Source organism: Stenella coeruleoalba (genome assembly GCF_951394435.1).
Source record: "Stenella coeruleoalba genome assembly, chromosome: 5".
NCBI lineage: Eukaryota > Metazoa > Chordata > Mammalia > Artiodactyla > Delphinidae > Stenella > Stenella coeruleoalba.
This window is the reverse complement of record NC_137150.1, coordinates 141339957-141367533: the sequence shown is the minus strand read 5'-3', so window position 1 is coordinate 141367533 and position 27577 is coordinate 141339957. Positions and strand designations below refer to the sequence as shown.

The 27577-nt window shown below is 52.9% G+C and overlaps 1 protein-coding gene across 3 annotated transcripts in view; it reads right to left on the bottom strand.

The window, feature by feature from the left end:
- SLC37A1 (solute carrier family 37 member 1) overlaps positions 1-27577 on the bottom strand; it is a 67732-nt gene that overhangs the window by 24013 nt on the left and 16142 nt on the right. For all 3 annotated transcript variants that reach the window (XM_079923449.1, XM_079923450.1, XM_079923448.1), the window contains 7 exons: positions 19966-20098; positions 19239-19317; positions 15491-15626; positions 13862-13938; positions 12782-12948; positions 7979-8016; positions 1897-1977 (listed from right to left, as the gene is read on the bottom strand). In XM_079923449.1, coding sequence (XP_079779575.1) covers positions 1897-1977; positions 7979-8016; positions 12782-12948; positions 13862-13938; positions 15491-15626; positions 19239-19317; positions 19966-20098 — 711 coding nt within the window. The remainder of the gene's footprint in view (positions 1-1896; positions 1978-7978; positions 8017-12781; positions 12949-13861; positions 13939-15490; positions 15627-19238; positions 19318-19965; positions 20099-27577) is intronic.

The following is a 27577-nucleotide window of genomic DNA, read 5'->3' as shown; positions in this document are numbered from 1 at the left end:
AGGCTCCACTCCGAACCCATGGATCTGAGCCAGGTCACTCGGGGAAAGGTGACACCAGGGTGTCTTGCCAAACGTGTGGGACATCCTGCCTGCTGACCCAGGAGCCACCTCCAGCACGTGAGCTCTCCACGCTACGGAAGGGCGGGGACCACACAAAGCCTGGTTAGCGCGCAGGGGCCAGCTGAAAGGGGACAGCCGTCCACTGCGGCCAACACCTGCCCGGTCATGTCCACATCAAAGTCAGCCTGTGGCGTGGCCGGGCCTGAAACAGGACCTACGAGGGCCTCTAAATACGTAACTGTCTCTTTGGTGACATGTTAGTAAATAGACTTTAATAGAAGGAACAGAAAAGAGGAAGAGGGAAGTTATGCTCAGAAGAGAGCTAGCTTTACTGGTCAGTAACTACATTAGAACACAGAGAAAAGATAAGTCTTCAGTAACAAGCGGAGAGGAATTATAGCCATTTGGACATTGATTAAGACCTGATGCTATGGACTGACATTTGTGTTCCCCCAAAATCTGTATGTTGAACCCCCATCTCTAATATGATGGTATTAGGAGGTGGGGTCTTTGGGAGGTAATGAGGCCATGTGGGTGGAGCCCGCATGATGGGATTAATACCCTTATAGGAAGAGACCGCAGAGAACTTGCTTCTCTCCCTGCTCTTTCACCTGAGGATCCACAGAGAAGGCGGCTGCCTATCAGCCAGGAAGAAGCCTCTCACCAGACATCAGACCTGCTGGTGCCTTGATCTGGGACTTCCCAGCCTCCAGAAACAAACGTTTGAAATGCGAGAAGTAAATGTTTACTGTTTAAGCCGCCCAGTCTAGGGTATTTCTGTTACAGCAGCCCAATCGAAGACACCTGCTTCTGATGCAAACTCAGAAGTGAGTAGAGATTTTAAAGCATTTCAGTTGAATTTCACTAAGATCTAAGAACCAAGATGTATGAGACACCATGCTTCCCTCTTCCATTATTTCAACCACCAGAAATAACTTCCTTGGGCACTAAAGAAAAAACAGTAAGAAGCCTGTTTAGCACATTTATCCTTTAAGCTAACGGATTTAAAAAGAAAAGAGAATATCTTATACTTTCAAGAATTAAAACCAAACCTAAAGTGCCCTTGCGGCTCCATGCGGTCAGCTAGGCAGAAGCAATGGGAGGAATTTCTTGGAAGGACAGTCATCCCTTGGTACCCGGGATCTGCAGGGGGTTGGTCCCAGGGATCCCCCGCGGAGACCAAAATCTGCAGACGCTCAAGTCCCTCACGTACAATGGCTTAGTACAGTCAGCCCTTGTATGGGCGGGTGCGCATCTGGGGATATGAGGCTGACTGCATCTTGAAAGGAGAGGGGAGGGTGAGCCCAGCGCTGGGGAAGAGCCCTGGACTGCATCCTGGCCTCCCCACTTGTGAACGGGTGGAGGGCTGGAAGTCGACTTTCTATGTTGCCTTCGGGTCGCTCTCATTCCCAGACCACCTACGCTCTCTCCACCTGAAACCCCCTTGGGCCACGTGGGTGCAGACTCACTCCTCACCTCCCTGACAGCTCCACGCAAAGCCACCAGCTTCGGGAAGCGCCCAACACCAGGCCTGAATTAGTGCCTGCTCAGTCCTCTGGGTGGCTCTGTCTGCTGCTGGTTTTCTCTCTACCCCACACGCGTCCCGCCCCAGGATGTGAGTTCCACAGGACACTGGGACTGATGTCCGTGGCACCGGTGCTGCAACCCTGAATGCTGCAGACAGCTGTCGGATGAATGAACCGCTTACAAATTGGATTCACAAACTAACAAAGGCAAACTGAAGAAATACAAGACCCTGGATGTCTGCGACAGATGTCGCTGAGGCAGGACTCTGCCTTCCTGCCTTCCTGCCAAGCGGCCTCGTGTGCAACTCACCAGAGATTTGCTCCTCTCCTCGGTTAGCGCTTGCTTCTGTGGCCGGAATCTGTGCGTGCCGTTCTCGTAACTTTTTGGATGCTGGGAGAAAAAAATGTAGTTAGAGCAATTACCGAATCAATGGACAGAAATTACACCTAGACTCACTGCAGCAAGGACACGAAATATCTTCGCAAAAATGCTATCAAGGGAAAATAAGACAAATGATTAAAACAAAACAAAGGCTAATCCGTTTAATCTCAAGGCTCCAGACCCTCAGATAACGGAGGGTGAAAATCAAAGCCTTTCCTGAAGAATAATCCAAGACCGAGGAATAAAGAAACGTAAAACTGCCGATGAATGCAACTCAACTCTCCTTAACGGCTTTGACATTTCTAAACGACTTTTCCTCTAACCAGTGAAAAACACAGTCACTTCCTACAACAGCAGATGGATTCAGAAGGAACAAAACACCCTCCATACAGAAGGAGAGCATGGCTTGCCGGACAAGACAGAGCTCGACCACTGGAGCCATGGGGTGCGCGCGCGCGTGTGTGTGTGTCTGTACAATGAACGTATGTTTTAATTTCTCTTGGATATACCTAGGAGTGAAATTGCTGGGTCATATGGTGACTCTATGCTTCACCTTTTGAGGAATTGCCAGACTGTTTTCCAAAGTGGTTGCGCCATTTTAACATCCCCACCAGCAGGGTTCCAGTTTACTATTATCTGTCTTTTCGATTCTAGCCATCTTAGTGGGTCTGAATTTGTGATGTTGTGATTTTGATTACACTTCCCTGATGGCCAATGAAGCTAAACACCTTTTCATGTGCTTACTGGCCATTTATCTTCTCTGGCAAAATGTCTCTTCAGATCCTTTGCCCCTTTTTAAACTAGCTTGTCTTTTTATTACCGAGTTCGAAGTGTTCTTTATGTATTCTAGATACAAGTCTTTCATCAGATATATGATTTGCACATATTGTCTCCCATTCTTTGGGTTGTATTTTCACTTTCTTGATGGTGCCCTTTGAAGCATGAAAGCTTTAAATTCAGTGAAGTCCAATTTATCTATTTTTCCTTCCACCCCTTGTGCTTTTGGTGTCATATCTAAGAAGGCTTTGCTTAATCCAAGGTCATGAAGATGTCCTCCTATATTTTCTTCTAGGAGTTTTATAGTTTTAGCTCTCACATTTAGGTCTTTGATGCATTTAAATGTTGTGTACGCCGTGACAAACAGTTCCCAATTCACTCTTTGCCTGTGGATACCCAGCTGTCCCAGCACCACATGGTAAAAAGATTACCCTTTCCCCACTGAATGGTCCTAGCGCCTTGTCAAAAAACAACTGACCATAAGTATGAGGGTCTAATTTCTGAATTCAGTTCTATTCCATTGATCTGTATGTCTACCCTACGACAGTAATACAGAGTCTTGAATACTGCAGCTTTGTAATAAGTTTTGAAATTGGGAACTTGGTTCTTTTTCAGGATTCCTTTGGCCTCTCGGGATTCCTTAAATTTTCATATGAAATCAGGGATCGGCTTGTCAATTTCTGCCAAGAAGCCAGCTGGGGTTTCGATATAGATTACACTGACTCCGTAGATCGATTTGGGGCAATCCTGCCATCTTGACAGTATTAAGTCTTCCTGTCGGTGAACACAGGGCGCCTGTTCATTTATTTAGGTCTTCTTTAACTTCTTTCGACAATGTTTTGTAGTTTGCAGTGTATCAGTCTTGTGCTTCCTTGGTTAAATTTATTCCTGAGTGTTTTATTCCTTTTGATGCTGCTGTTAATGAAGTTTTTTTATTTTCGTTTTTGGATTGTTCATGGCTAACGTATAGAAATAGAACTGATGTTTATACACTGATCTTGTATCCTGCAACCTTGCTAATTTTTTAATTAGCTCGAATAGGTTTTTGGTGGATTCCTTGGGATTTTCTATATACAAGATCACGTCATCTGCTAACAGAGGCACTTTTACTTCTTCTTGTCCGATCTGCACGTCTCTTATTTCACTTTCTTGCCTAAATGCTCTGGCTAGAACCTCCTGTACAACGTTAAGTAGAAATGGTGAGAGCAGGTATCTTTTGTTTTGTGCCTGACGTTACAGGGAAAGCGTCCAAGCTTTCACCATTAAGTATGACGTTAGCTATGGCTTTTTTTTTTTTTTTTTTTTCCTGCGGTACTCGGGTCTCTCACCGTTGTGGCCTCTCCCGTTGCGGAGGACAGGCTCCAGATGCGCAGGCTCGGCGGCCATGGCTCACGGGCCCAGCCGCTCTGCGGCATGGGGGATCTTCCCAGACCGGGGCACGAACCCGTGTCCCCTGCATCGGCAGGCGGACTCTCAACCACTGCGCCACCAGGGAAGCCCAGCTGTGGCTTTTGATAGTCTTTATCTGGTGGAGGCAGTTCCTTTCCGGTCCTAGTTTGCTGAGTGTTGCATTAGGAAGGGGTGCTGGATTTTGTCGAATGCTTTTTCTGCTTCTACTGAAAGGACCCTGTGGTTTTTGTCCTGTATGCTATTCATGTGGAGTATTACATTAACTGATTTTCAGATGTTAAACCAACTGTATATTCCTGGAATAAATCCCATTTGATCATGATAGTTAATCCTTTTTATACGTTGCTGGGTTAGTATTTTGTTGAGTTTTGCATGTACATTCATAAGAGAGATTGGTCTCTAGTTTTCTTGTGATGTCTCCTTACGTTATCAGGATAATACCTCAGAGAGTGAATGGGGAGTGTTCTCTTATTTTTTGGAAGAGTTTGTGAATAGTTGGTGCTAATTTTTCTTTAAATGTCTGACAGAATTCACCAATGAAGCCATCTAGTCCTGGAATTTTCTTTGTAGTCAATTTTTAAATTAATAATTCAGTTTCTTTCCTTGTTATAGGTGTATTCAGATTTTCTATCTCTTGAGTCAGTTTTGGTAGTTTACATCTTTCTAGGAATTTTCCCACTTATTCTAAGTTATCTAACTTGTTAGCATACAGTTGTTCATAGTATTCCTTTATAATTCTTTTTCTTTCTGTGAAGTTGGCAGTAACGTCCCCTCTCTCATTCCAGATTTTGGTAATTTGAACCTTTTTTTCCTGGCCAGTCGAAAGGATTGTCAATTTTGTTGATCTTTTCGAAGAACAAATTTTGGCTTGTGGACAAAAAATGTTGCCTGCCATTTCAGTAAACAAAGAATGTTGCTGCCACGAAGCTGTCAGCCGCTGCAGTCCCCACCTCAGCCCCTCCCAACTGTGCGCCCTGAGGGGAATTCAGGAAGGAGAGAAACTGGATACTGGCCCTAGATCGTTAAGATGCGTATCTAAGGAATAATTTCAATGAGCCCAGACCCCTGCATCTTCCTATAGAGACGAGCAATAAAATCATTAACTTGAGATGTCTGCTTTTTGTGATTAACAGTAATCTTTCTCGATGTTTGACTACATGGCCTTTTTTTTTTTTTTTTCAGCAAAAGCTCCTATATATCCTGGCTCCTACCTCAGCTCTTTGGAACAGTTCCTCAGAGCTACGGAGAGGCTGTCTCCTGGGCTACAGTCCTCAGTAAGGTCCCTGAATAAACATTACTCACAACTTTGAGGTTGTGTGTTTTTTCAGTTGTCAGGCTTAATTGACTATCTCTATTTTTTTTTTTCTATTCTTTACTGTTGGTCTCTAGATGTGCTAATGGTATAGTAACTTTTTTTTCTTTTTTTTTTTTTTTGCGGTACGTGGGCCTCTCACTGCTGTGGCCTCTCCCGTCGCGGAGCACAGGCTCCGGACACGCAGGCTCAGCGGCCATGGCTCACGGGCCCAGCCGCTCCGCGGCATGTGGGATCTTCCCTGACCGGGGCACGAAGCCGTGTCCCCTGCATCGGCAGGCAGCCTCTCAACCACTGCGCCACCAGGGAAGCCCCAGTAATGTTTTTTGTTGTTTGTTTGTTTTTAATAAAAGAGTCCTTAGAGTTTAGAAACATATACTGAAATAGTTGGAGACAAAATAATATGATGATTGGTATTTGCTTACAAAATAAATCATGAGGAGACGGAGGGAGTATTAGAAGGGGTACTGATGAAATAAGACTGGCAGGGTGATGGGCACATGCGGGTTCATGATACTATTCTTTTTACCTTTTTACGTGTTTTAAAATTTCCATAATGAAAACTTTAAAGAACTGGAAAGGAGAATAACTTGATGCTGAAAATAACACCTTCAGATGGGAAATTCCCAGGACACGGCTCTCCTTAGAAGTCAGCACCTGTGAGATGTCTTGCAAGTGCATCCGGCTTTGCACGGAAGCTCTGCTTACGATAGGGGGGAGGTGCAAACGGACAGAGCGGACAGAGAACCAGCCCAGCTTGCCCTCACTTCCCCAGGCTCTGGGGCCCCTCGAGAAGGCCCTGTGACACCGGTCTCTCCAGGGCCCTACAGGAAGTGAGTAGAGTTCCTGTGGGAAAGAGAACTTTGGGGCTGTGGCAGAAGCTGATGAAACGCCCCCAGAAATCAGTCCAATCTCTCCCTCTGACTGACCCCTGTGAGGAAGAAAGAGGAAGAGGAACCCCAGCTCCGTGGGCCACCCTACCCCATGTACCCTGGGGAGGCTCAGTGAGCTGTCAGGGAGGATTCAGCGGGGGAAGACGACACAGCTTGGGCCCCAGGTCACACACACAAGTGCAGGAACGCCTCTAGCACAGGTACGCTTTCCCGTACGTCTGAAGCTGTGCACAAGGATGACTCCACACACACATGTGCACGTGCACGCATACACACACACACACACACACACACACACACACACACAGCTGACGGGCCTGGGGATGGATGGGCCACGGGGCTGATGGAAGGAGGAGTTGGGACGAGTCCTCGGAATCCAGCCTGTCCAACGGGCGGACAGCGGTTCTCTGACTGACACGGGGAATGCCAGGGGCCTAGCAAGTTTACGGGGTGAAATAAAGAGAACATTCTGGTCATGTTAAGTCTGGGAAGACACCCAGACGCCTCTGTGGGGATGTCGGGTGGGCAGTGTGACCTATGACCACGGAGCTCAGGGCAGAGGACCACGCTGGGGACTGCACATCAACGCACACAGCGGTGCCGTGAGGATGCTGAAAGCCCCAGGCCCACACAGGATCTCCTACGGTGAGAGCAGGAAGAGGGGAGAAGGGGCCAAGGACCGGGCCGGGGGGGGCTCCCATGTTTGGGGGTCTGCCAGAGTAGGGCCAGCAAAGAGCTCTGCATGTTACCAGAGAAGCAGGAGAGCATGTTACGAGCCCCCAAAGGGAGCATCTCATGGAGGGAGGAGACCACCGCATCACACGCTGGTGACAGGTCAGGGGTGAGGCCAGAGCGCTGACCACGTGCGGCCAGACCGTGCTGCTGGGGGCCCTGGCGGGTGGCTTTGGCAGAGCGGTGGAGGCCAGAGGACAGGAGGGGAGCCGGGAGAGGGAAGTCAGGGAGCACGACTCGGGGGGTCTACCCTAAGGTTAAGCAGGAAACCGGGTGCAAGGGCGACACCCCTGCTGGGAGCGACAGAGGAGAGAGGGCAAGCCGAAGGCCAGGGGCGGGGAGCTGGCCTGGGCAGCTCCCAGAGTTAGTTACCTGGGGGTAGGCAGAGACCTCTGCGGACGCCGGCAGGGCAAGCGCCCTTCCAGGGCCGCGAAGACCGCAGGGTTGCTCAGCAGCTGGGCGTGAGCAGGTCAGGGGCGGTAAGCAGTGACAAGGACTCAGGGAATGTGGTCCTGGTGCTGGGCGGTCCTAGCGGGCCACCTGCCAGGTGTGGACGCCAGGTTCAAGTGACGTCAGCCAGCTTAGCTTTGCGTCAGCCTGTAGTCACACCCGCCCAGGAAAAGTATGATGTCCCTGCTCCTCGTGAGGCCCGGCCGGTCCCCAGCTCCTGGTCGCTCTCTGAGTCCCTAACCCAGACTGCACCAAGCTCCTCGTCTGGTTTTGGTTGTTATTATTATGATTAATCTTTTTCTAAAACTGCCCGTATTTTCAGGGCAGGACCTCTGTCCACACTTTGTTACCCACTGACAGGACAGGAAGGGCCAGGCTGGTGACAGTCATCATCACAGCACACTGAGGACACGAGAAGCAGGGAGCACGTCCTTACCGTGGCCGGGGAGGAAGAGCAGGCGACGTCCTTCGGATCTGAAACACCAAACACGGAACAGAGTGAACCAGGGCTGGCTGCTTCCTCCGACACAAGAACGTAAACCAAAGCAAGGCACCCTCTGATGCTGTTACTACATCAGCAACAATTTCAGAAAAAGACAATGCACGAGGCAGCACGTTTGGTGGGGTGAGGGCGCAGCTCGGCCACCCCCGCAAGAACCCACACATGCCCCTTCCCTCACGCGGGCCCCGTGACTGCCTGCTCCCCACGCACCGAAGCCGGGAGGGTACGAAACCAGCACCGACAAACGTAAATCGTCACGAATATGAAGGCTGCTTTGCAACATGGAAAATAGTTTACAAGTAAAAATAAGCAGAGCTTAAATACACTATGGTGACGAGCCGTGTAAGGTACATGCAAAGGACGTAAGTATCAGAAGGAACTAGAAAAACATGACCCGCAGATCAGAGTAGCGGGGCTCTGAATAACGTTTGGGATGAGTCATTTAATGTTATGGAATTAACTAGAAGGAAAATTAGCGGGCACAAAACATCGACCTTGAAATAGAACAAAATGCCTTTTGCCTAAATGCAAGGAGGTGTGAAATAAAATTCGCGTTTTACGGCAGGACAAGAAACACGTGCACATCAAAATGCTTCTCTGCCCTTGGGCGTCCTCTGCCGCGCACCGTGCATCGTGTATCCACAGGAGGCATCAACCCAACCTCCCCCACGAGCAGGAATACCTGTGCAGCCTAGAGGAGCAACGTTCCCCCAGCATCCACAGGACAACTCCTTAAACATTCCTTACTGATCCCGTAAGGGACCACGCGACCCACCACGATGCCTCTTAGACCTGGATTATGTAAACTGTCGATAATCCCTCTGTCTCAGAAACCTTACATAACTGTGTCTTGACTTCTCATGGGCGGAACAGTCCTCAGAGCTTTCTGAGATGCTCTTCCCGGGTTACAATCCTCAAATTCAGCTTGAATAAAATGTCCCATTGTTTTCTTAGATCCACTGCTTAACTTTTTGTCGACAGAGGGAAGGACATGTGGAAGCGGACAGAACCAGAAGCGAGGCTTTCTTCATCTTCGTACTTTAAGATCACGCTGGTGTGACCCGGGAACGAGAGCCGGGCTCAGGGCCACGAGTCGCCCTGGCCAGCGAACTCCACTTCTTGAGACTCTAGACAGCCGCCTTGTAACAGCTTTGCTCCTTCCCCATCACCCAGAACCCGGGTCTTTTTTTATAAGTTTTGGTGAGACAGTTTAACCACCCTGAAACACAAACCGAGCCACAGGGCTTTCAACTTCCCACAGCGGCGTTCCCTCCCGCGAGATAGAGGGTGACACCGCGGAGGGGCCCCTGGACCACATGTGCTCCTGGGCTGGGGGCTCCTCCCCGCCGCCCTCTGCGGAGGGTGGGCCTGGGGAGCCCTGATGGTCCCGATGGCCCTGGGGATGTGCAGTGACATCAGCAGTTCCCCAGCCCGTGGCTTTCCCCAGATGTGCTGTGAGCCCCAGGGTCAGTCTCCATGGGGTGCGGCTGGTCCCCAGGACGTGGCTTTTCCTGGGCTTTCACCCTGCAGGACATTAGTACCAGTGACCCTTGGCTGGGACACGTCTGAGGGCAGCTTCCCAGGCAGCCCTGGAGGGGCCTGTGGATGGGGTGCCCTGTCCCTTGGGCCCAGCCCCGGCAGGAAGGGGGAACAGGGCCGAGCCGGTCCCTCGCTGCTGGTCACGAGAAGGGGCGCTCCTGGGGCTTTCCCGCCCACCCTGCAGTAGGGGATTAGGGAGCGGGAGGGAGCGGAAGTAAGCCACCGAGACGCACGTGGATCCGGTCTCTCCTCTCTGCAGTGTTCTGCTCTCGGACACAGGATGTGCTGGTCACTGCTTGCAGCTGGCTTTCATCATCACTCATGCGGACACCACCTCCTTGTTACCAGGGGGAGTACAGGTACCAATCCTCTCAGCAGAGAGGGCCCGGCGGTCTGATTCTCGTTCCGCCGTGGAGGGTCTGTTAGAGCAACAGGCCTGTGCCTGCGGTGGCCTCAGGCTGACAGGTGACGTCGGGCCCAGGAGGAGAGGCCTTGTTCACAAGGGCCCGGCTCGGGCTGCGCGAGGAGGAGTAAGGGTGTCTGAGCCTGCGAACCGGCTTCTCTCCTTTCGCTGAGACACTCGTGGACAGGGGGCCCTGGGTGCCGGGTCCCAGCGTGGGAGGGTTAGGGGGCCACAGAAACGCCTCCTCCCGTGAGGCCGGCTGCAGGAGCCGCCCCCAGAGGAAAGTGTCAGAGGCACGGTCGGCGGGCGTCCTGTCCAAGTCATGTGCGCAGAGCAGTGCCTCCAGAGCCCGAGCTCAAGAGGAAGACGTTCAGCGAGAAGGTGGAGAAACGCCAAGTCCGGAAGGTGCCCCCGGCCGCACAAGCTGGGCCCTGGTGAGCTGGGCGGAGGCCAGGCAAGGAAAGCAGCAGCCGCGGGTGGTCGGACAAAGCCGGCCAGTCCCGGGGAAAGGTGACCGGCCCACGGCGGAGAGAGCGAGGACCAGGTGACTGAGCGATGCTCGCGGGACACCAGAGAGCCCCGCCCCAGCCATGGGGACAGCGGGAGGGGAGCGCAGGGGTGAGGGCAGGAAAGGAGGCCCAGTGGGAGGAAATCTTTGGCGGCCTCATGAAGAACGGGGGCACGGAACTCAACGGACGATCCTGCACAACCCTGACCATGTTTACCTTGGACACCTAACAGCTAAAGGCTAAGACTCCAGGTGAAAAGAACCGACACGGCCCAGGGGAATGCGATGGGCTGAGGGAGGAGGGGAGAACGGCCTCTGTGGCCCGGACTTCAGCCCACAGCGCCCTCCCGGCGGCCCGTGGCCCCCCAGGGCCCCGTCCGTCCTCAGTGCCCGCTGGGGCCGCCTCCGCACAGGCCAAGGAGGGGGCACGAGTGCTCATCTGTTCCCTGAGTCAGTACCAGGACATCTCCCAGGAACACCTTACGGGCCTGGGGGAAGCTGAGCGAGTGCACCTCATCCCAGAGTGGGCCAGGGCGGGGCGGGGGTGGGGTTGGGAGGGAGGGAGGCAGAGCCCCACGGTCACCATGGCAACAGGAGAGGGGGTGAGAGGACGGCCAGAGGCGGGAAAGCAACTCCAGGAGAGACCCCCGGCCTCGCGCCCCCTTGGAAGCTACAGGAGCGGCGGCTCAGTGCGAGGACGCTCTCGTTTTATTATAAACGACCAAACCAGGGCTTCCGCGTTCTTGGAAATCCTGCCCCGCCCAGGATGACTGAGCTGAACGGTGTTGGCGCTGAGAGCCCTGGCCGGGCCAGCAAACAAGTTCCCGTCCACTGCCAGGCCCTCCGCTCCTTGTCACTCCGCCCCTTTCCCCAGAGCCGCCCCTTTATCAGTTGAGGAAGAGAATAAAAGCCACCGTGGACTCTGGACCTCGGGCCGAAGGCACGCGGGGGCGGGGGTGGGGGGTGTCCCTGCACTAACATAGAGGAAGCGCATCCTTGTCCAGGTGACGGTGTGGAAGCAGCCCCTGGAGAGTCCAGGTGACACGACGATCCTTCCTGGATCTCCGGTGACACACAAGCGACAGTTGATGCCGCAGGTCGGCACGTCGGCAAGGAAGTCACAATACCCACCCTCCCCCCGCGCCCCCATCTGTCTAACGATTCACTTGTTTGGGCCATTTCGAGATGTTGCTAAAAGCTTACTGGGCCCCTGGAGAAAACGGTGAAGATGGGAGCTGAGCAACCCCGTGCCCTCTGCTCACACCCAGGGGAGGGGGGCGTCTGATTCCTCATCTAACCGTGGCTTCCTTCTTCACTGACAGCACAACGCTGGCCTGAGAGCCTGACGTGTGCTCCACTAAACGGCGGTTATTTTAAAAATGAAAAGGTTAGCATTAGCAACAAGCAAAAAGAAGTGAGAAACTTCACAGCGCCTTAACCTTTTGGAAGATAAAACCGGCAACGCAACTCCGAACGCGAAGCTGAAGCTATAGTTGGCGCTTCCCAGGGATGAGGTCATCTGACTCCGGAGCAGCCCTACCTGCGGGCTGACAGCGGGAGCCATCTAGTGCCACACGATCTCCTTTTGCTTTAAGACAAATCAAAGAGGCAAACGCGAGATATAGCTCATCAGAACAGCTCGCGGGCTTGGAGCACCCTGACGCGTACCAGCTAAGGGAGCACCTGCTTCTCTGTCATTAGTGTAATTGTCAGCAATGCTTGTCCTGCCGATTTCTATTCAAAAAATTAATTTAAAATTCAGTTAAAACAAAAGCCTGGGATTGAGTCTAGGATGGACCAAAGGCTTGGATTTTCTGGTACAACACTACCTAATTAAGGTATATGATCTTAAGTCACGTCATGGCTTGAAAACATTGGCAAGCCTGTATCTTATCAGAAGGCACACAGGCTGGTGAGGCCCATTTCAGTTTGTGGCAGCAGGACGGACGTGAGCAGGTGTAGCCACGTGGGCTGGGCAGCGGGCGGCGTGGCAGAAGACCACGCATGCCCAGTGCCGTGGGGCCAGAGGACAGGGCGGGAGGAGTGTCAACACTGGTTACTCCAGAAATCAGGAAACAGCAGAAAATCCAGCAAGACCAGGAGAGCAGCGGCTCATCAGGGAAGCCTATACCTAAGAAGGAAGTCTTCCTGGCAAGGGAGAGCCGGACAAGCCCATCCCTGCCTGCGATGAAGCAGCAGCAGCCTCTTCTCCTAAACTCGCCGCCCCCCCCCCCCCGCAACCCCGCAAAGCCCTCCCGCGGAGAGGTCATCACCCACCGGTACTTACGTTCAATGAGAAAGAGAAAGCACACTATCCCCATGGCTGCCACGATGGCCCCAGGCACGACGAAGGACAGGCCCCAGCACGTGGACACCCAGTAGCCAGCGATCAAGGACCCCAGAATGTTGCCCACAGACGTGTGGGAATTCCAGACCCCCATGATCAAACCTCGCCTGCAACACAGCAAAACACAAGGGGGCAAATGATGTCTCGGGGCTTACACGGATCAGTACGTGAGGTCACAACGGTGCCTGCACAGCGTAAGAGCTGGTGGAGAAGTAAACAGGCAGCGCAACACACCATCTCTGCAAGGCTGGGGACCAGGGGTGTTCACGAGAGGACAGTATCTTCACTTACCTCCGGCTGCATAATTACATGTCTCTGAGCTTATTCATTCTATGACTAAAAGAAGAAAGAGGCCTTTTCCTAGAATTCTTGGAAGGCCCCAAATTTAAATTTGTGCCTTTGCAATCTAAATACGATCATTTGATGAAATACCCCATTAACCAAAGTTCACGTTGAAGAACCTGCCAGACGAACGAGGCTAAGTAAGGCTGGAGGAGTGAGTTTCCTGTTTTAGTTTCCCCATCTTGTCCGGCATCTTCGACCGCTTCCTAACCGTGGGCCCGGCCGTGCTGCCTGTCACACAGACGTTACGATGGCATCTGACCGCAGTGAGGTCACCGGAGACTGGGTGCAGCTCTGCTACCAGGCCCTGCGTGACCCGGACAGGTCACACTTCCCTGTGCCTTACAGTCCTGTGAAAATGTAGCTTCTGCTTCGAAAGGCCTGGGGCAAGGCCCTGACTGCATTTCTCCCAGCTTCCCGGGAGGCCAGGTGAGGCCCGGGCTGCTGGCTGGCTGCGCAGATGACCCAGACTCCACCCTGCCCACAACGGGGGTGGCATCTCCTGAAACAGAGGCCTGCCTGAATCTTAGACCCTCAAGACCCAGAGGTTTCAGTCATCTTATTTCATACAGTAGACTGACGTGTTTTTTTCTGTAATGAATCTAAAGAAAAACGGTCTGGTTTTCATCAGAATCTTCTGAAAACAAACGCTGCTGGAAGCAGGGCTGCCTTCCTTACCTCCCTTTGCCAAACCAGTTGCCGAGGCAGGTGACGACGCTGGGCCAGCCGGTGGTCTGTACCAGTCCGTTGACGATCTGTGACAGAGGGCAAAGGAAGAGACCGCTGAGGGGGGACACCCACACCCGCGAGCCTGGCCTCAGGGGTTTGGGCGCCCAGCGGGGACTCTCACAAAAGGAAGGGGCAGAACCCGATTCGATATGAGCCTCGACAGCCAGACGTGTATTTTAACAATATACGCATATACCTTACCACGAGAGTCATACGTGCCTATTGTGAAAATTTTGAAGTAGAGAAAAAAAAGAAAAGAAAATCTCTTGCTCGGAGATGAACCACTGTCAACAGCTTGGGGCCAAGCTGTCCGTTCTCTTTCCAAGCTAAAACTTTATGCAAAGAGAAAAGCCCTCTCCTTTTTATAGAACTGCGATGATACCATAAGGGCGGCTTGTGAATTGCACGCTTTCCCTTCTTGTGTCGCGAGGAAGGTACTGTTGCTAACCACCGAAGGGAGCAGAACCTTGACTGGTGCCTAGAGAAGTGATTTCTCCAACTTGCCAAGAGCGCCCCGAGCTCTTGTTTGAAGAAGGGATTCAGGAAGTGTATCAGCAACTGGCTCTGCCTTAGTCTCAGGGGCCTCAGGGCAGCCTCCTCCAACTGCCCCCGGGAAGGACCAGCCTCCAGAGGCCGACTGGGAGCCGCTGGTCCGGCCTCAGGGCCAGCCAGGCTCAGCCTTCCCTCCAGGAACGTGCCGGGACTCTGGGAAATAGGTTTTTTCCTTCTCTCCGATTTTCTGTATCACCATAAAGTGTGCATTGCTTTGGTAATGAAAACAGCCAAACTCTTTCGAGTCCTATGGTGAAAATTTTAAAAGCAAATTACACACGATGTGCCCTGATGACCTTGCCACATCTCCCTGGGCTGTGTCTGGGGAGCCTCGGAAGCTGAGCGTCATCGTTTCAAGTCATTTTCCATTTCTAGCTAATATTATCCACAGGGCTGTGGGGAGGGGCAGATCCAGGAGTTCCTGGAAGCACTGAGCCCCGCGGGAAGGGCCAGGCCGCATGCTCGTCTGGCCCTCACTCCCCTGCAGCACCCTTAGGCCCTGGCCTTTCCCCCGCCCCCTCCGCCCCCGCCCCCCGCTGACTGCCCCCCCGACAATCCCCAAGTCCCCTCAACCTCCTCCCCTCCCCACGCCCTTCATTCCCCCAACCCCAGAGCGGTCAAGTCTGACCCAAGACAGAACATCTCAAATGAGCCCAAATTAAGGCAGAAGGACTCAGAAGGGCTTCATGCCTCAAGCCCCCTGCCGGGGTACCGACAAGTAGGATTCTTCAGGCGGCAACTCCTGAAACTAAGAAACACTTCCCGGCTGCTGGAATTTCAGAGCAGAGGAGAGAAAAGGGGCTGGATGTGCCAGCGCTGACCCTGGCCTCAGCCAGGACGCAGTGCTGCGCCCCCTCCCACCACCTGCCATGGCGCTGACCCTGACCTCAGCCAGGACGCAGTGCTGCGCCCACTCCCGCCACCTGCCATGTCCTCTCTTGGCAGAACCTGGGACCCGTGACATTAACACCCCGTCCGGCTCATCACGGAAATCCCATACGTGGTGAGCCGTGGACCAGACCTTACCTGGGTCACCACGTAGAATCCAAAACTGTGGATGTTGTAGAAATACCCTACCCCAAACAGGGCAGTGAAAGCACCGCTGGCCACCATTCCAAAAGTCAGGTAATACCTAATGGGCAGGCGCTCCCCTATTATGCCACTGGGGACAGAGAAAACAGAAAGACAAATGTGAGAAGACAAACACACCCATGATGTAAATGGCCCAGCGACTCCCTGCTGGGTGCTTTCCTGCTCTGAGCTTTTAGAACTCGAAAGCACTCCAATTTCCAGTAAATTTTAATCACAATCATTTTTCAATGGAGCATTTATTAACCAGAAACTGGCAACACCTTTTAAGACTTTCTAACAAAAGTCACTGTCAAATAATAAAACGGAGACACTCTGACATATATGATGCCTGCCAATGAAAAAAACAAAACCAAAACCTTGTCCTGCTGGCTAATCCTGTTTTATATAAACAACAGTCAGTGAACGTATATTTTTAAGAGAACCACGTTTAACTGTCGAACTGTAGACAAATACGAAAAGGGGTCACCTGTGACCTTGAGCACGTCTCTTGGCCCTCGGGCTGGCATCAAGCCGCTGCATCGGCGGCCAGGCCAGAGGCGCTCTTGCCAACGACCCTCTGGCCACGAGCACCGTGATCTGGTTTAAAGACAGAGCCTTTTCCTTAAGGTAAAGTCTGAAACGTGGGGCAAAGCCTCCAGGCTCCCTCTGAACAGCAACGTGACGCCACGAAGAGCTCATCTCTCTGGAGAACTGCTTCCTAGAGCTGCCTGGGTGCTCCAACGAGATAAATTCGGTTAAGTGCCTGGCAAGGTAGTGGGTGCTCAACCAAACAGCTCCAGGGCTGCCGGGGAGGGTGAAAATCTCGTTTCATACGGGACATACATTCAACAGGCCTTTACCACCATCACACCTCACTACCCAGTGCCATGTGAAATACGTCCTTCACTGCCTTGTAGGACACGGCACTGTGTCACACAGCTTGACACTGTGACTTAAGTGAATAAAGAGCTGGAGAACAACCACAAACGACTGTGAGCCTTCTGCAATCTCTACATACACTCTGTGGGTCTCGTTTTCTTCCACGTAATCATTCTAGGAGTCAGATAGATATGAAACGCAATGAAGGATGACGCCTGCCTGCCTGCCTGTGAACAGGACCCTGGGAACCAGCTCCAAAATTCTGGTCTTTCATCTCAAGAACAAATACCCCAGCGAGATCTTCCTTCAGAATTTACCAAAGAAAAAAAAAAAGATCAACCTAGTATCACGCAGATGACCTATTAAACACTAAAGCAGAGGAAGTTATTTAAAGTTGTAAACAGCATTCAGGTCCAATTTTAAGCTGAGTAGAAACTGATCACATACAAACTCGAGAGCATTCGAGAGCTAAAGGAATTATCCACTTCATCCTGCTCACTTCAGAGAAGAGGGGGCATGTCCCAGAGGAGCTGGCTGACCTGCCCAAGGTCACGGAGTAAGTGCCAGAGTCAGACGGGCCTCCTGCAAGCTAGTGCCATCGGCCGGGGCTTACAAACGTCCTCTAGTCTTACTAGACCATATGGGACTCAACTTGGTCTCTATTTTCAAGTTTTAAAGAAAAGGCCTAACGGAATGGACAGCATTCCACGTCGTATCAGGCTCCTACAGGTAATAAAGGCCACGCCACACCTGCTTGAACCTGCCAGCGATGACCTGGGTTAGCGAAGGTGCCACCACGTCTGAGTTACCTGCCACGCTAACACCATCCATCTCACTAGCAACGTGTCACGATGTCCCTAAGAAGCCACGCGAGGAAGCATGCGAGGAAGCAGGGTACACCCTCATCCCCGTCACGAGGCCACTGTGGATTTCCCATTAGGTTATTATGAAATACATAATGCTATTTCACAATAAAATTATTTAATAAGAACCTTCGCTGGCGAGTTGCATGAAGAACGATCTTTGCCAATAAATAAGCAATAATGAAACCACTTTATTCAAACCAGGTTTCTTAGCCTCAGCACACTCGCATGTGGGGCCGGGTAATTCTTTGTGGCGAGGGGCTGTCTTGTGTCCTGTAGCGCACTTAGCGGCACCCCCAGCCTCTGCCCACTAGATGCCAGTAGCACCCCGTTCTCCAGCTGAGATGACCAACACTGTCTCCAGATATGGCTAAATGCTTCCTAGCAGACAACATCACTCCCAGCTGAGAACCACCTTTAACTAGTGTTTTCTAGTGACTGAGAAAAACACTCCAACCTTGGGGTCTTTTTATATTATTGATGATTGGTGTCCAGTAAAACTGCGGTTTTTAGAACGTAAATATTTGACCGCAGGATGGAATGCGGCTGGCAGCCCGGTCGCAGCCCACGCCCTGAGGCGCCTGAGGCTTACGCTGTCCTTCTCCGCAGCTGGGCTCCCGTTCTGCGCTGCATCCGTGTTATGCATTCCGCACTCGGACAAGCCCTGCAGCTCCATGCAGATGTGCAAGTTCAACAAAGGGGCGACAGCCACTCCAGCAGCAGAAACCGCCTGTCTGGGTACCAGACACCAGACGGTCCTGAGCTGGGGACGGGGTCCAGGCCTCGGTGATAACACAGTCTGGGTGGATCTCAGGGAAGAAGGTAAACGTTTACAGGGATTCCAGAGATTCCCAAAGCTCTGAAACTCTGTGTCTCTGAACAAAGCCCTCTTTGGACTAAAGGCCTTAGTCCCTGTAAGTTTTGTTTTGTTTTTCCTGTTAAACCTGGCTGGACTGACACAGTAGCAGTAGTTTTTAACCGGCCAACTGCACGTCCTGTTATTACCCACTAATGTTTACCACCTCCCTAGGCCAATTCAGAACTGGATCAAGAATGGGTTAACGGGGCTTCCCTGGTGGCGCAGTGGTTGAGAGTCCGCCTGCCGATGCAGGGGACACGGGTTCGTGCCCCGGTCCGGGAAGATCCCACATGCCGCGGAGCGGCTGGGCCCGTGAGCCATGGCCGCTGAGCCTGCGCGTCCGGAGGCTGTGCTCCGCAACGGGAGAGGCCACAGCAGTGAGAGGCCCGCGTACCGCAAAAAAAAAAGAATGGGCTAACAATCGTATGTAACAGGCACTGGGAACACAGCACGGGCCAGGCCCTGTTCTGAGCATTCTGCACGTATTAACTCAGTTAAACCTCACCACACTCCTGTGAGTTAGGAACTACTGTTTCCCCCATTTTGCGAAGGGGAAACTGAGGCCCAAGGAGGTGCGGTAACTTGTCCAAAGCCACCCAAGCGGGCCGTCAAGCCGGGATCGAATCCCAGCAACGTGCCTCTGGGGTCCACACCTCCCACCGCCAGGCAGGACGGCCTCTGGCACTCAGGGGAGGCTCTGTTCCGGCCTAGCGGGCCATCCAGGTGGACACGCCAAGCACCCGCTGTGGGAACTGCTCTGATGCCAGGCGGGGTCAGGAAAGAGACGGCGGCCCCTGAAACCAGAGAAGAGGAGGCTCTGCCGTGCTCACCGGGTGGGGAGCTGCCAGGGCCCTGCTCCTGAGAGACCGGGTCCCGGCAGGGCTCACGGTGCATCCAACCCCGGGGCCAGGAAAGCCGTCCGAGGACAGTCTGCCCGATCTGCAGGACACCCGGGCGGTGTGCTGGCCTCCACCTCACCCTTGTCTCTGAGGAGAGACCGGAGGATCAGCCACCTGCGGGCGGGGCCGCGTCTTCAGCCGTACCTGAGCTGCGCTCTGCACCCAGCGGACCACCTGGGTCTTGCAGTCTTAGCCAGACCTACCTCAGGTACATGCCAACAGCGTACGCACACAGGAAGGAGTAGTCCAGGGCGCCGAGCAGCTGCTGGAAGTTGTCCTGATCTACGTGGGGTGAAAAGCAACAGGAAAAGGAGGGTATTGTTTACTTTTCACTAAACACCAATTTATGGCCGGGAGAGGTACAATGACGTACGAGACCTCTGCTCTCTACGTCTGGGCGGCGTCCTCAGAAGGGAACACAGAAAATACAGCAACTGGAAATCAAGCCACCATGTTTCCAATAATCGCTACATAAACGTTACTCCCATCAGGTCAAATCCCCATTGCTGGCGGTGAGCTTGTGGGTTCTGTTCTGTTTCACATGTTACCCCGGCTTTGGTTCGGGCCCCCCAGGCCAGCCCCACACCACAGCCCTGAGATTGCTCTCTTCTCTCCACCCACAGCTTATGCTCTGTAAGTCCTAACTTCCAGCTTGGACAAATGCAACCTGCAGATGACCTGCAGCAGATCTGACCACTGAGCGACACCCCTGCACACGGGCACGGGAAACGTGCAGCACCTGAAGGTGCGAGGCTGGTTTGCTGGGAGGAGAGGTTAGTTCGCACCTGGAAGCGCAGCTGCATCTGACAGCATCGTCACCGCTGCTGAGATCAGCCAGCCGGCGCGGGGACTGCCACCTGTGGAGGAGGCCCGCAGGGATGGCCAGCTTCAGTCACGGGACGAAAGCAGGGGCACGGACGGAGAACTCACCAAATGGGGCCCAGCCACAGTCGGTCCCGTTGTCTGGGAGCTGCTGAGCGGGGGCGTCCCCGGCTTTTGGGCTCTGGCTGTGGAATCCGACCTCCCCCTCATACGAAGCCGTGCAGTAGCTGTGCAGCTCACCCTGGGACATCCACGGGGAGGACAGAAGCCAGAGAGAGAGAGAGTGCACTCAGATGGGGCTCAGCCGCCCCTCTCCTTACAGCTGTCCTAGGGTGACTGCGTTCTAGGGGGATACAGCACCTCTGGGGCGGTGTGTCTAGGGGACCCACAGAGTGCCTGCCAACGAGGACGGTTCCTCCAGCTCCCTAGCGGCCGTCTCCTCCTGAGCACAGCCGACACAGCCTGTACCGGGCCACCCAGAGACGACTGCTCAGAGCAGCCGGGCAGCATGGGGGCCCACCTGCCCAGAACAGAAGAATGGATTCATCCTGCTGGATTTATATCATTGACTACAAGTTACAGGTCCACAAGGACGAGGATGAATCTCGAAACAAAGTAAGCCTGACACAAAGGAGCACAAATGGGAGACTCCGTTTACGAAGCTCCGGAGGAGGGACATGAATAAATCCAGGTGACATGCATCACCTAGGGGAGGGCAACAGTGACGGGACCAGACCTTAACCTGCGTGATGATTTCCCGGGTGAGCGTGTAAATATTTGCTAGGCTAGACACCGCAGATCTGTGCACTTTACTATGTGCAAATCACATGTCAACCCCCCACCCCCCACCCCAAAACTAGCTCAAGGTGCTCCTTAAGGAGGCATCCACACTTCCAGAAGAGTGCCGCAGGGCAGCCGGGGCCGTCCTGGTATGGGGACCTGAGTAACAGGTGACTTGTTCCTTAAAACAAGGGGAAGCAGACAGGACTCCATGCGCCTGCGGTGCCACCTGGGGGTCACACGTGTCCCCTCCCAGGTGGCCCCCGGCTCCCACTTCTCCCCTGCTGGGCGCTTTCTGGGGTTTCCGCTACACGGGGCTCAGATGAACCAATCCATCAGGTGTGAGCGAGGGCAGAAAGGAGGCGTCCTCAAGGTCGAGGAGGTGGCCCTCAGGGGGAGCAGAGGTCCCGAAGGGGCGGCCTTTAGTGAGCTGCGACCTGAGAGAGGCTGGGCCTGGGGGGCTGTGAGGAAGCCTGGCCCCGGAAGGAGCATCTGCCCCGGGGTCAAGACACAGGGCAGCGGGCAGGGAGCTGCACCCCAGTCCACCAGGTGCGGGGGGCAGCCAGGAGGCCTGTCCACCCCCTTCGCGTTGTGGGTACCCCACCTCTTCAGGAGGGGTCACTAAAGAGGCCGATCTCCTTTAAAAGGCCGCCTTGCTAGGGCTGTGGTCAGCCACGGCGGGACACCTGATTTTACACGGACACATGCCCTCGAGACCTGGCCTGGCACACAGGACCCAGCCACTCTGTGGTTACGTGGCTTTGTCATCATCGCTGGGCTGCTCTGCTGTAATTTAAACACAAGGTTCCGCTAAAACTAGCAGAGGTTCTGCTTTCCAAACTCAAAGTGACACTTTGCAGACAGCTTTCCTCCGCCGAGCTCCCACTCCTGGTGGTGGAGGCCGGGCGCCGTCATCCTGGGATCCTCCGAGCCCCTTCCCTGCCCGCCTGAGAAACTGCGGACGTGGCTGTGAATTTGGGACGGGGACACAGGGAGCCCTGCCTCTCTGCATAAAGCTGGACTGCCAGCACTTCCCCACCCGCCTGATGTGATCATTTCCTTCTCCTCTTTGCCTTCAGAAGTCAGGGGCGTCCGCCCACCTTTCTCTGCTGCTTCTCTTGGAAGCCAGCCGGGCCTGCAGGCACCACTGATGCTGTCTATTCACCTTTCAATAAGGGAGCCACAGGCAGGACGCAAGGACCCCCATGGGCTGAGGGGGACCCTCGAGCGGGGCTGGCGTGGGGTTCCTAACACACGCCTTACACGGAAGCCCGGGAAGAGGACCATTATGGACGAGGCTCCTACTGGCAGGTCCACATCCTCCTTCACCATGCACGGGGGATATAAAGGATTAGAAATCATCCCTTTTTGTTGCATTAACAAGCAGAAGAGGTTTTCTGTTTTGGTTTGTCCCGGGATGAGAGGTGCCGGTCAGGGAGACGGGCTCCGAGCCGGGATCCTGGTGCTGCTGTCCCAGTTTCCAACCTCGGCCGGCTCACGGGGACTCCCCACAGCCTCTTAAGAAGCCGGCACAGCGCGGCCCGTCGGCGCTGCTGTAAAGACGGGCATGTGGAGGTGTGTGCAGAGAGCTCCTCTCCGGGTCCCTCGCCCAGAAAGGCTCAGCGACTGGCAGCTGTGTGTTTGGGGTCCACCCACACAGGGGCACCCCAGGGCCTGCAGCTGGCCCTAATCTCATTCAGCTCCCTTCTCTCCCCAGACCTCCTCCTTCATATGAGAAATGCAATCTCCAGCCCACCCCGCTGAGAAGCTGAAGCAAAAGCAATAAAAGGCTTGACATTACTTGAGCATAAAGAGTTCTGAGGATATTAAACGACCACATGTTAGCTTTTAATAAGACTCTGCCGTATTTTAACTTTCCAATGAGTTTTATTCCCCAAACCTGGTGTTTGCAGGAAAATTAAGGATTAATGAAACTAAGATAAACTTAGTTTGTCAGAAAGAAAACTCACCAGGTGAACTGATCCTTACCATGATATAAAATCATTTTGGGGGTGGGGAGCTAGTCCTTTGCTTTCATAAAAGCAGTCTCCTTTGCAAATTTCTTACACATGTGCCTTTCAACAGATAACACATAAACTGGCTCTGTGGCGCAATGGGTGGCGCAATGGATAACGCATTGGACTTCTAGCCGGCCTCGTGTGGTTATATCAACAGATAACACATAAAATGAATCAAAATACACCAGGCAGTGATTAAAAGTCGATCATTCAAAAGACAATGTGGCAGCCGAGAAATACGGCTGTGAAACGCCAAGGGGGAAGAGCAGAATGGAACATTCCAGGTGCACGGGGCTCCTAAGTGTTTAGAAATGTCTGTGTAATACACAAAGGAACGGCACCAACACAATAAACCGCAAGACGCCAGAGTGACGGGAAGGTGGGCGGGGGGTGGGGTGGGTGGGTGGGGAGTGAGAGAAGACAGGTGTGGACATCATGGAAGGATGCAGAAAACAGCCATGACGTCACGAAGCACCATGTGTGGGGGAGGGGCAGAGACATGGGGGTGTGCACTTACCGCCCACCTACAGATCCCCTCTCTAGCGTCCTCCACCCCCAGCACTGGGCAGCTGGAGCTGCAGGAGACATGTTCCCGTAAGCTCCACACACGCCGGCCCGTGCAGTCCCTTAGGCGCCAATGTATTTACATAAATGTACATTAATGAAGACTCTACGCGCTAAACTCTGAACTTGAGCAGTTTCACCCTGAGAAACTCTTCATGCGCTCATTCATTCCAAAAACATGGGCTCTTCGGTTCTCTGGCCAAGGCTACAGCGAGCTGCTCGTTGCCTGTGGGAGTGGGGAAGGGGTCCAGAAGATGCTGAGAGGGGCAGGAGACTGAGAGCCGGGGATTCGGGCCTCATCAGGAGGAGGGGGGCTGTGTCAGCTTCACTTCACCTCTGAACGACACACGGAGTGTCGTGGGTGCGCACGTACGTGCATGCGTGTGTCCATAATCTATGCAGAATGTATATGTGTAGTAAATTTTCTAGGGTTCATTAGGTTGTGTGGGTCCTTTTATTTTAACTAGTCCTTTAGACTCCTTTTATAAAGCTCTCGGTTAAAAGAACTCTCCAAAGCATTATGCAAAAGAAGTCCTAGAAGCGAAATGAAAGCTCTGGCGCCCGCTGTGCTCTGAAGGCTGGTGTTCCCACCAAATTCACATGTTGAAACCTAATCCCCGAGGTGACGGTACTAGGAGGTAGGGCCTTTAGCAGGTGATTAGGTCATGAGGGTGGAGCCCTCATGAATGGGATTAGTGCTCTTTTAAACGGACCCCAGAGAGCTCCTCAACCTTCCACCAAGTGAAGCTACAAGGAAGCGGCCGTGTGCAAGCTGGAAGAGGGCCCTCACCAGAAACTGACCCTGCTGCACCCACCCTGACCTGGGACGTCCAGCCTTCAGAACTGTGAGCAACAAATGTCTGCTGGCTACAGCCACCCAGTCGATGGTATTTTGTTACGGCAGCAAGAGTGGATGAGACAGCGCTCAAAACAGGAAGAACAGACAACCTGGGCCCCAGCACCCAGGAGGTGGTCAGTGCACAGGAGCCACGTGAAAATGGACCAGACACACGCCTGCATATGCAAAGGTACACCCACTCACAAAGGTGTACAGAAGTACACAGGGAAGCTTTCGGGTCACTGTCTTTTTTTTTTAAATGGGATCATTCTACACGGACTTATGTCCACCTTGACTCTTCTGACTCAAAAATACCTGCTGGGAATCTTTCTGAGTCGACTGGTTTGGCTCCAATGAATTCTTTTAAGTGGTTGCACATATCGGAATATGGGTGTGCCACAATTTATCCACACTTTCAGCTGCTGAGTAAGTTCACAGAATAGCCACGTTTTATTTCTTTCCTTTAAAAAAAAAATTGCAGACAATGCTACAAAAAAGATGCCTATGCAAATACTCCTAAGGGCTGGCGCTTCCATTCTTATGGACAAGATTCCCAGAAGCAGGACTGAAGGACAAGCGTTTTTAATTTCAACAGGTGTTACCCAGATGCTTTCCAAAAGGCCGTAACACTTCACATCTCTATCACCCGTACCTGAAAGTCTTCTCCCGCCATCACTGCCAGCAACAGAGGCTATTACTCTTTTAGGGGTTTTGCCACTTTGTGGGTATAAAGTGGTATATCCCTATATCCCTTGTCTGTGAACTGCCTCTTCACCCCCTCCGTCCATCATTCCTTTGGATTTCCCAACTTCATATCCCTAAGAGGGACATCATCTTGTTCTTGGATTTTTACTTTTAATTTTTTACATTTAAATCTTTAATCCATCCATCTATTCTTTATAAGATAGGGGTTCAACTTTATTTCTTCCAGATGAATCTGCAGTTGTGTCAACACCATTTATTAGATGAACTATACTTTTCCCGTCACCTCTGTCAGCCATTCTACTGTATGTTTCCACAGTATTTTCTATATTTTTCTACGCGCCTCTTTGTCTATCCTCATGCAATACCATAATAATTTGATTATAGTAGCTTAAAAAATGTTCCCTTTTCCACACTTTCCTTGGTAATTAATTCTTGGTCATTCTTTTCACATAAACTCTAAGATTATTTTATTCAGTTAAAAAAGACATTGCTGAGATTTTCATTGGGGTTGTGTCCTATTTAAATACGAATACTGGGAATGGTAGAACTTTCCAGATAGCAAGTTTCCCACCCAAAGCCAAGGTACGCACTTCCAGCCTTTCAGGCTTTGTTTTCTGTCCGCCACTGAGGATTTCACGGCTTTCTTTTCCTGGGTCCCGTGTGTGCAGAGAGGGCTGGACATTCACACTCAGACCGGTCAATGTGACGGCTCCCCTCGGGGACCTTGGATCCCCTGCAGCTCAGGCCCTCCCCGAGAACCCTCTGCTTTCAGGCTTTTGTTCTGGCCCAGCCCGGGGGTGGGGGGCCAGGGAAGAGCCCCCCAGAGTGTCCCTCGGGCAGTGTGCAGGCCCCACCTGTCCATCGGCCTCCAGTTAAGAGGCAGGGCTAGTACTGGAGCCGCTCTCAGAAGACAGCGGGGTTGTAACCCCACCTCCTCCCAGCCCTGTTTTCATCACTGTCACTTATTTTTCCTTTTTGCTATATACGAAAATCAGAGAAAAACGAAAGGTTTCATCAGTGGTTAAACTAAGTCTAAACAGAGTAGCCTCGTGCCACCACGACATGTCACGTCCCTGGAAGTGACATTAAAGAATACGAATCACTTTAGGATTCATCACCCCTGGCGATCAGTTCCAGGTGCGCAAATGTATTTTAATTTCGTTTTGCTCATGATGTGCTAATAAATGTAGGTTACAGATAATTCAGGCTGTTCCCGGGTCAACAGCACCGTTACTACTTCTAGTTTTATAAATAAGATGAGCTAAATACAGCACAAGGCATTGCAAAGTAACTTATCGTATGGAGTGTGACATCTGATCTGTCTCAGAAGGCAAAGAAGCCCCGGGGTTCTGCGTTAGGCCAATCCACACATCCAGGCACGTCTAAGGCGCTAAGTCGGACAATCTGCGTGTTGAAGAAAATCTGGGCGTGATGCTGCGACTGTACCCAGCTTCTTACACCTGCCCTAGAGACCCGTGGCAGGGAGGGTAAGGGCAGGGACCCTGGAGTCAGCCGGACCCTGTGGAATTCACCTGAGGTGGCCCTGGCCTGCACAGAGGAATTAGGCCCCCGAGTCTCAGTTTCCTCAAAAGGACACGCGCAGGACGGCCGTGACGATGAGATTAAATAAGGGAGGCGCGCACCTTGTCAGGCGCGGGGCTCAGCCAGCGGCAGTCACCGTGACTGATGAAACCTTAACTAAGAGCCGGACCCCTCATCACTAAGCCCCAAGCCCCCGACGGGGAAGCCGCGAGAGTGGCCTGGAACAATGCCGCATCCCTTCCTGGCTAAATGGGGACCCTCGTGGCCACCAGAAGGAGACCCTCCAGTGGCCAGCCCCCCTCAGCATGCTGCCTCGGTCCCAACACGGGCCCCGCGCCTGTCAGGCTGCTGCTGCATCGCGACGCCCCCAGCAGGCCAGGACTGGCCCCAGGACCCTCGCCCGGCCTTGCAGGATCCATCGGAGCCGCAGGAAGGCTCCCGACCGACCCCGCCGGCTCCTTCAGTTCTAGGCACTCCCTCAGGTCCCTTCAACGGTCTCTTCCCTTTTCATAACTTGCCTTTCTCTTGAGCCATATGTGTACTTCCCTAACCAGGAAGGCAGGAATTAGTAGTATTTAAGTTGACAGGGGCGGGTTGGTCCTTGGTACTGATATTAGAGACACTGGTCAAGTGGAGGACGGCCCACCCTCTCCTGTCCCATCCTTTGCTCTGTTTTGAAAACTGCATTATAAAAGGTCTGCAAAGATTGCCATAGTTATTCAAACTTCGTACATTAAAAAAGGGAGAAGTTCGCAAGCGACCGGAAGGGCCGGGGAAATGCCTGCTTACTAGGGGTCGAGGAATTCTAGGGTCCTTGGAGTAGAGGGATGGTGTTTCACGCCCACTGGGAGTTGCTGGAGACCAGGGAACACAGAACCGTCCAGAGAAGCAACAGCCTCGGCACTGCCTCTGCCACCGGCCGGGAGCCCGAGACGACAGCTGTCCAGCAGTCGGCCCCTCCTCCCCCCGACCCGGGGAGCAGAGGAGGCAGGACTACAAAGGTCAGTGGAGTCACAGTCCTGGACCTGCGTCCCGGCCAAAGAGGAGAAAGTGACGGAGGGGTAGTCGGGCTGTAAATGAACTACCTTTGGCCCTGGACGATTTCCTCGTCCCTTCTATAATAAAGGCTCAGCAGCCATTCAAGCCAGCTGACGGTCTGCAGGCAAAATGACGTCATTCCAGTGAGGGTAAGAAAACGACTCTGCTTTTCCCCAGGTTACAACTGGCTACTACGTAGGACTGTCTCCTTTAATCTTCTTTTCCCCAAGTCGAG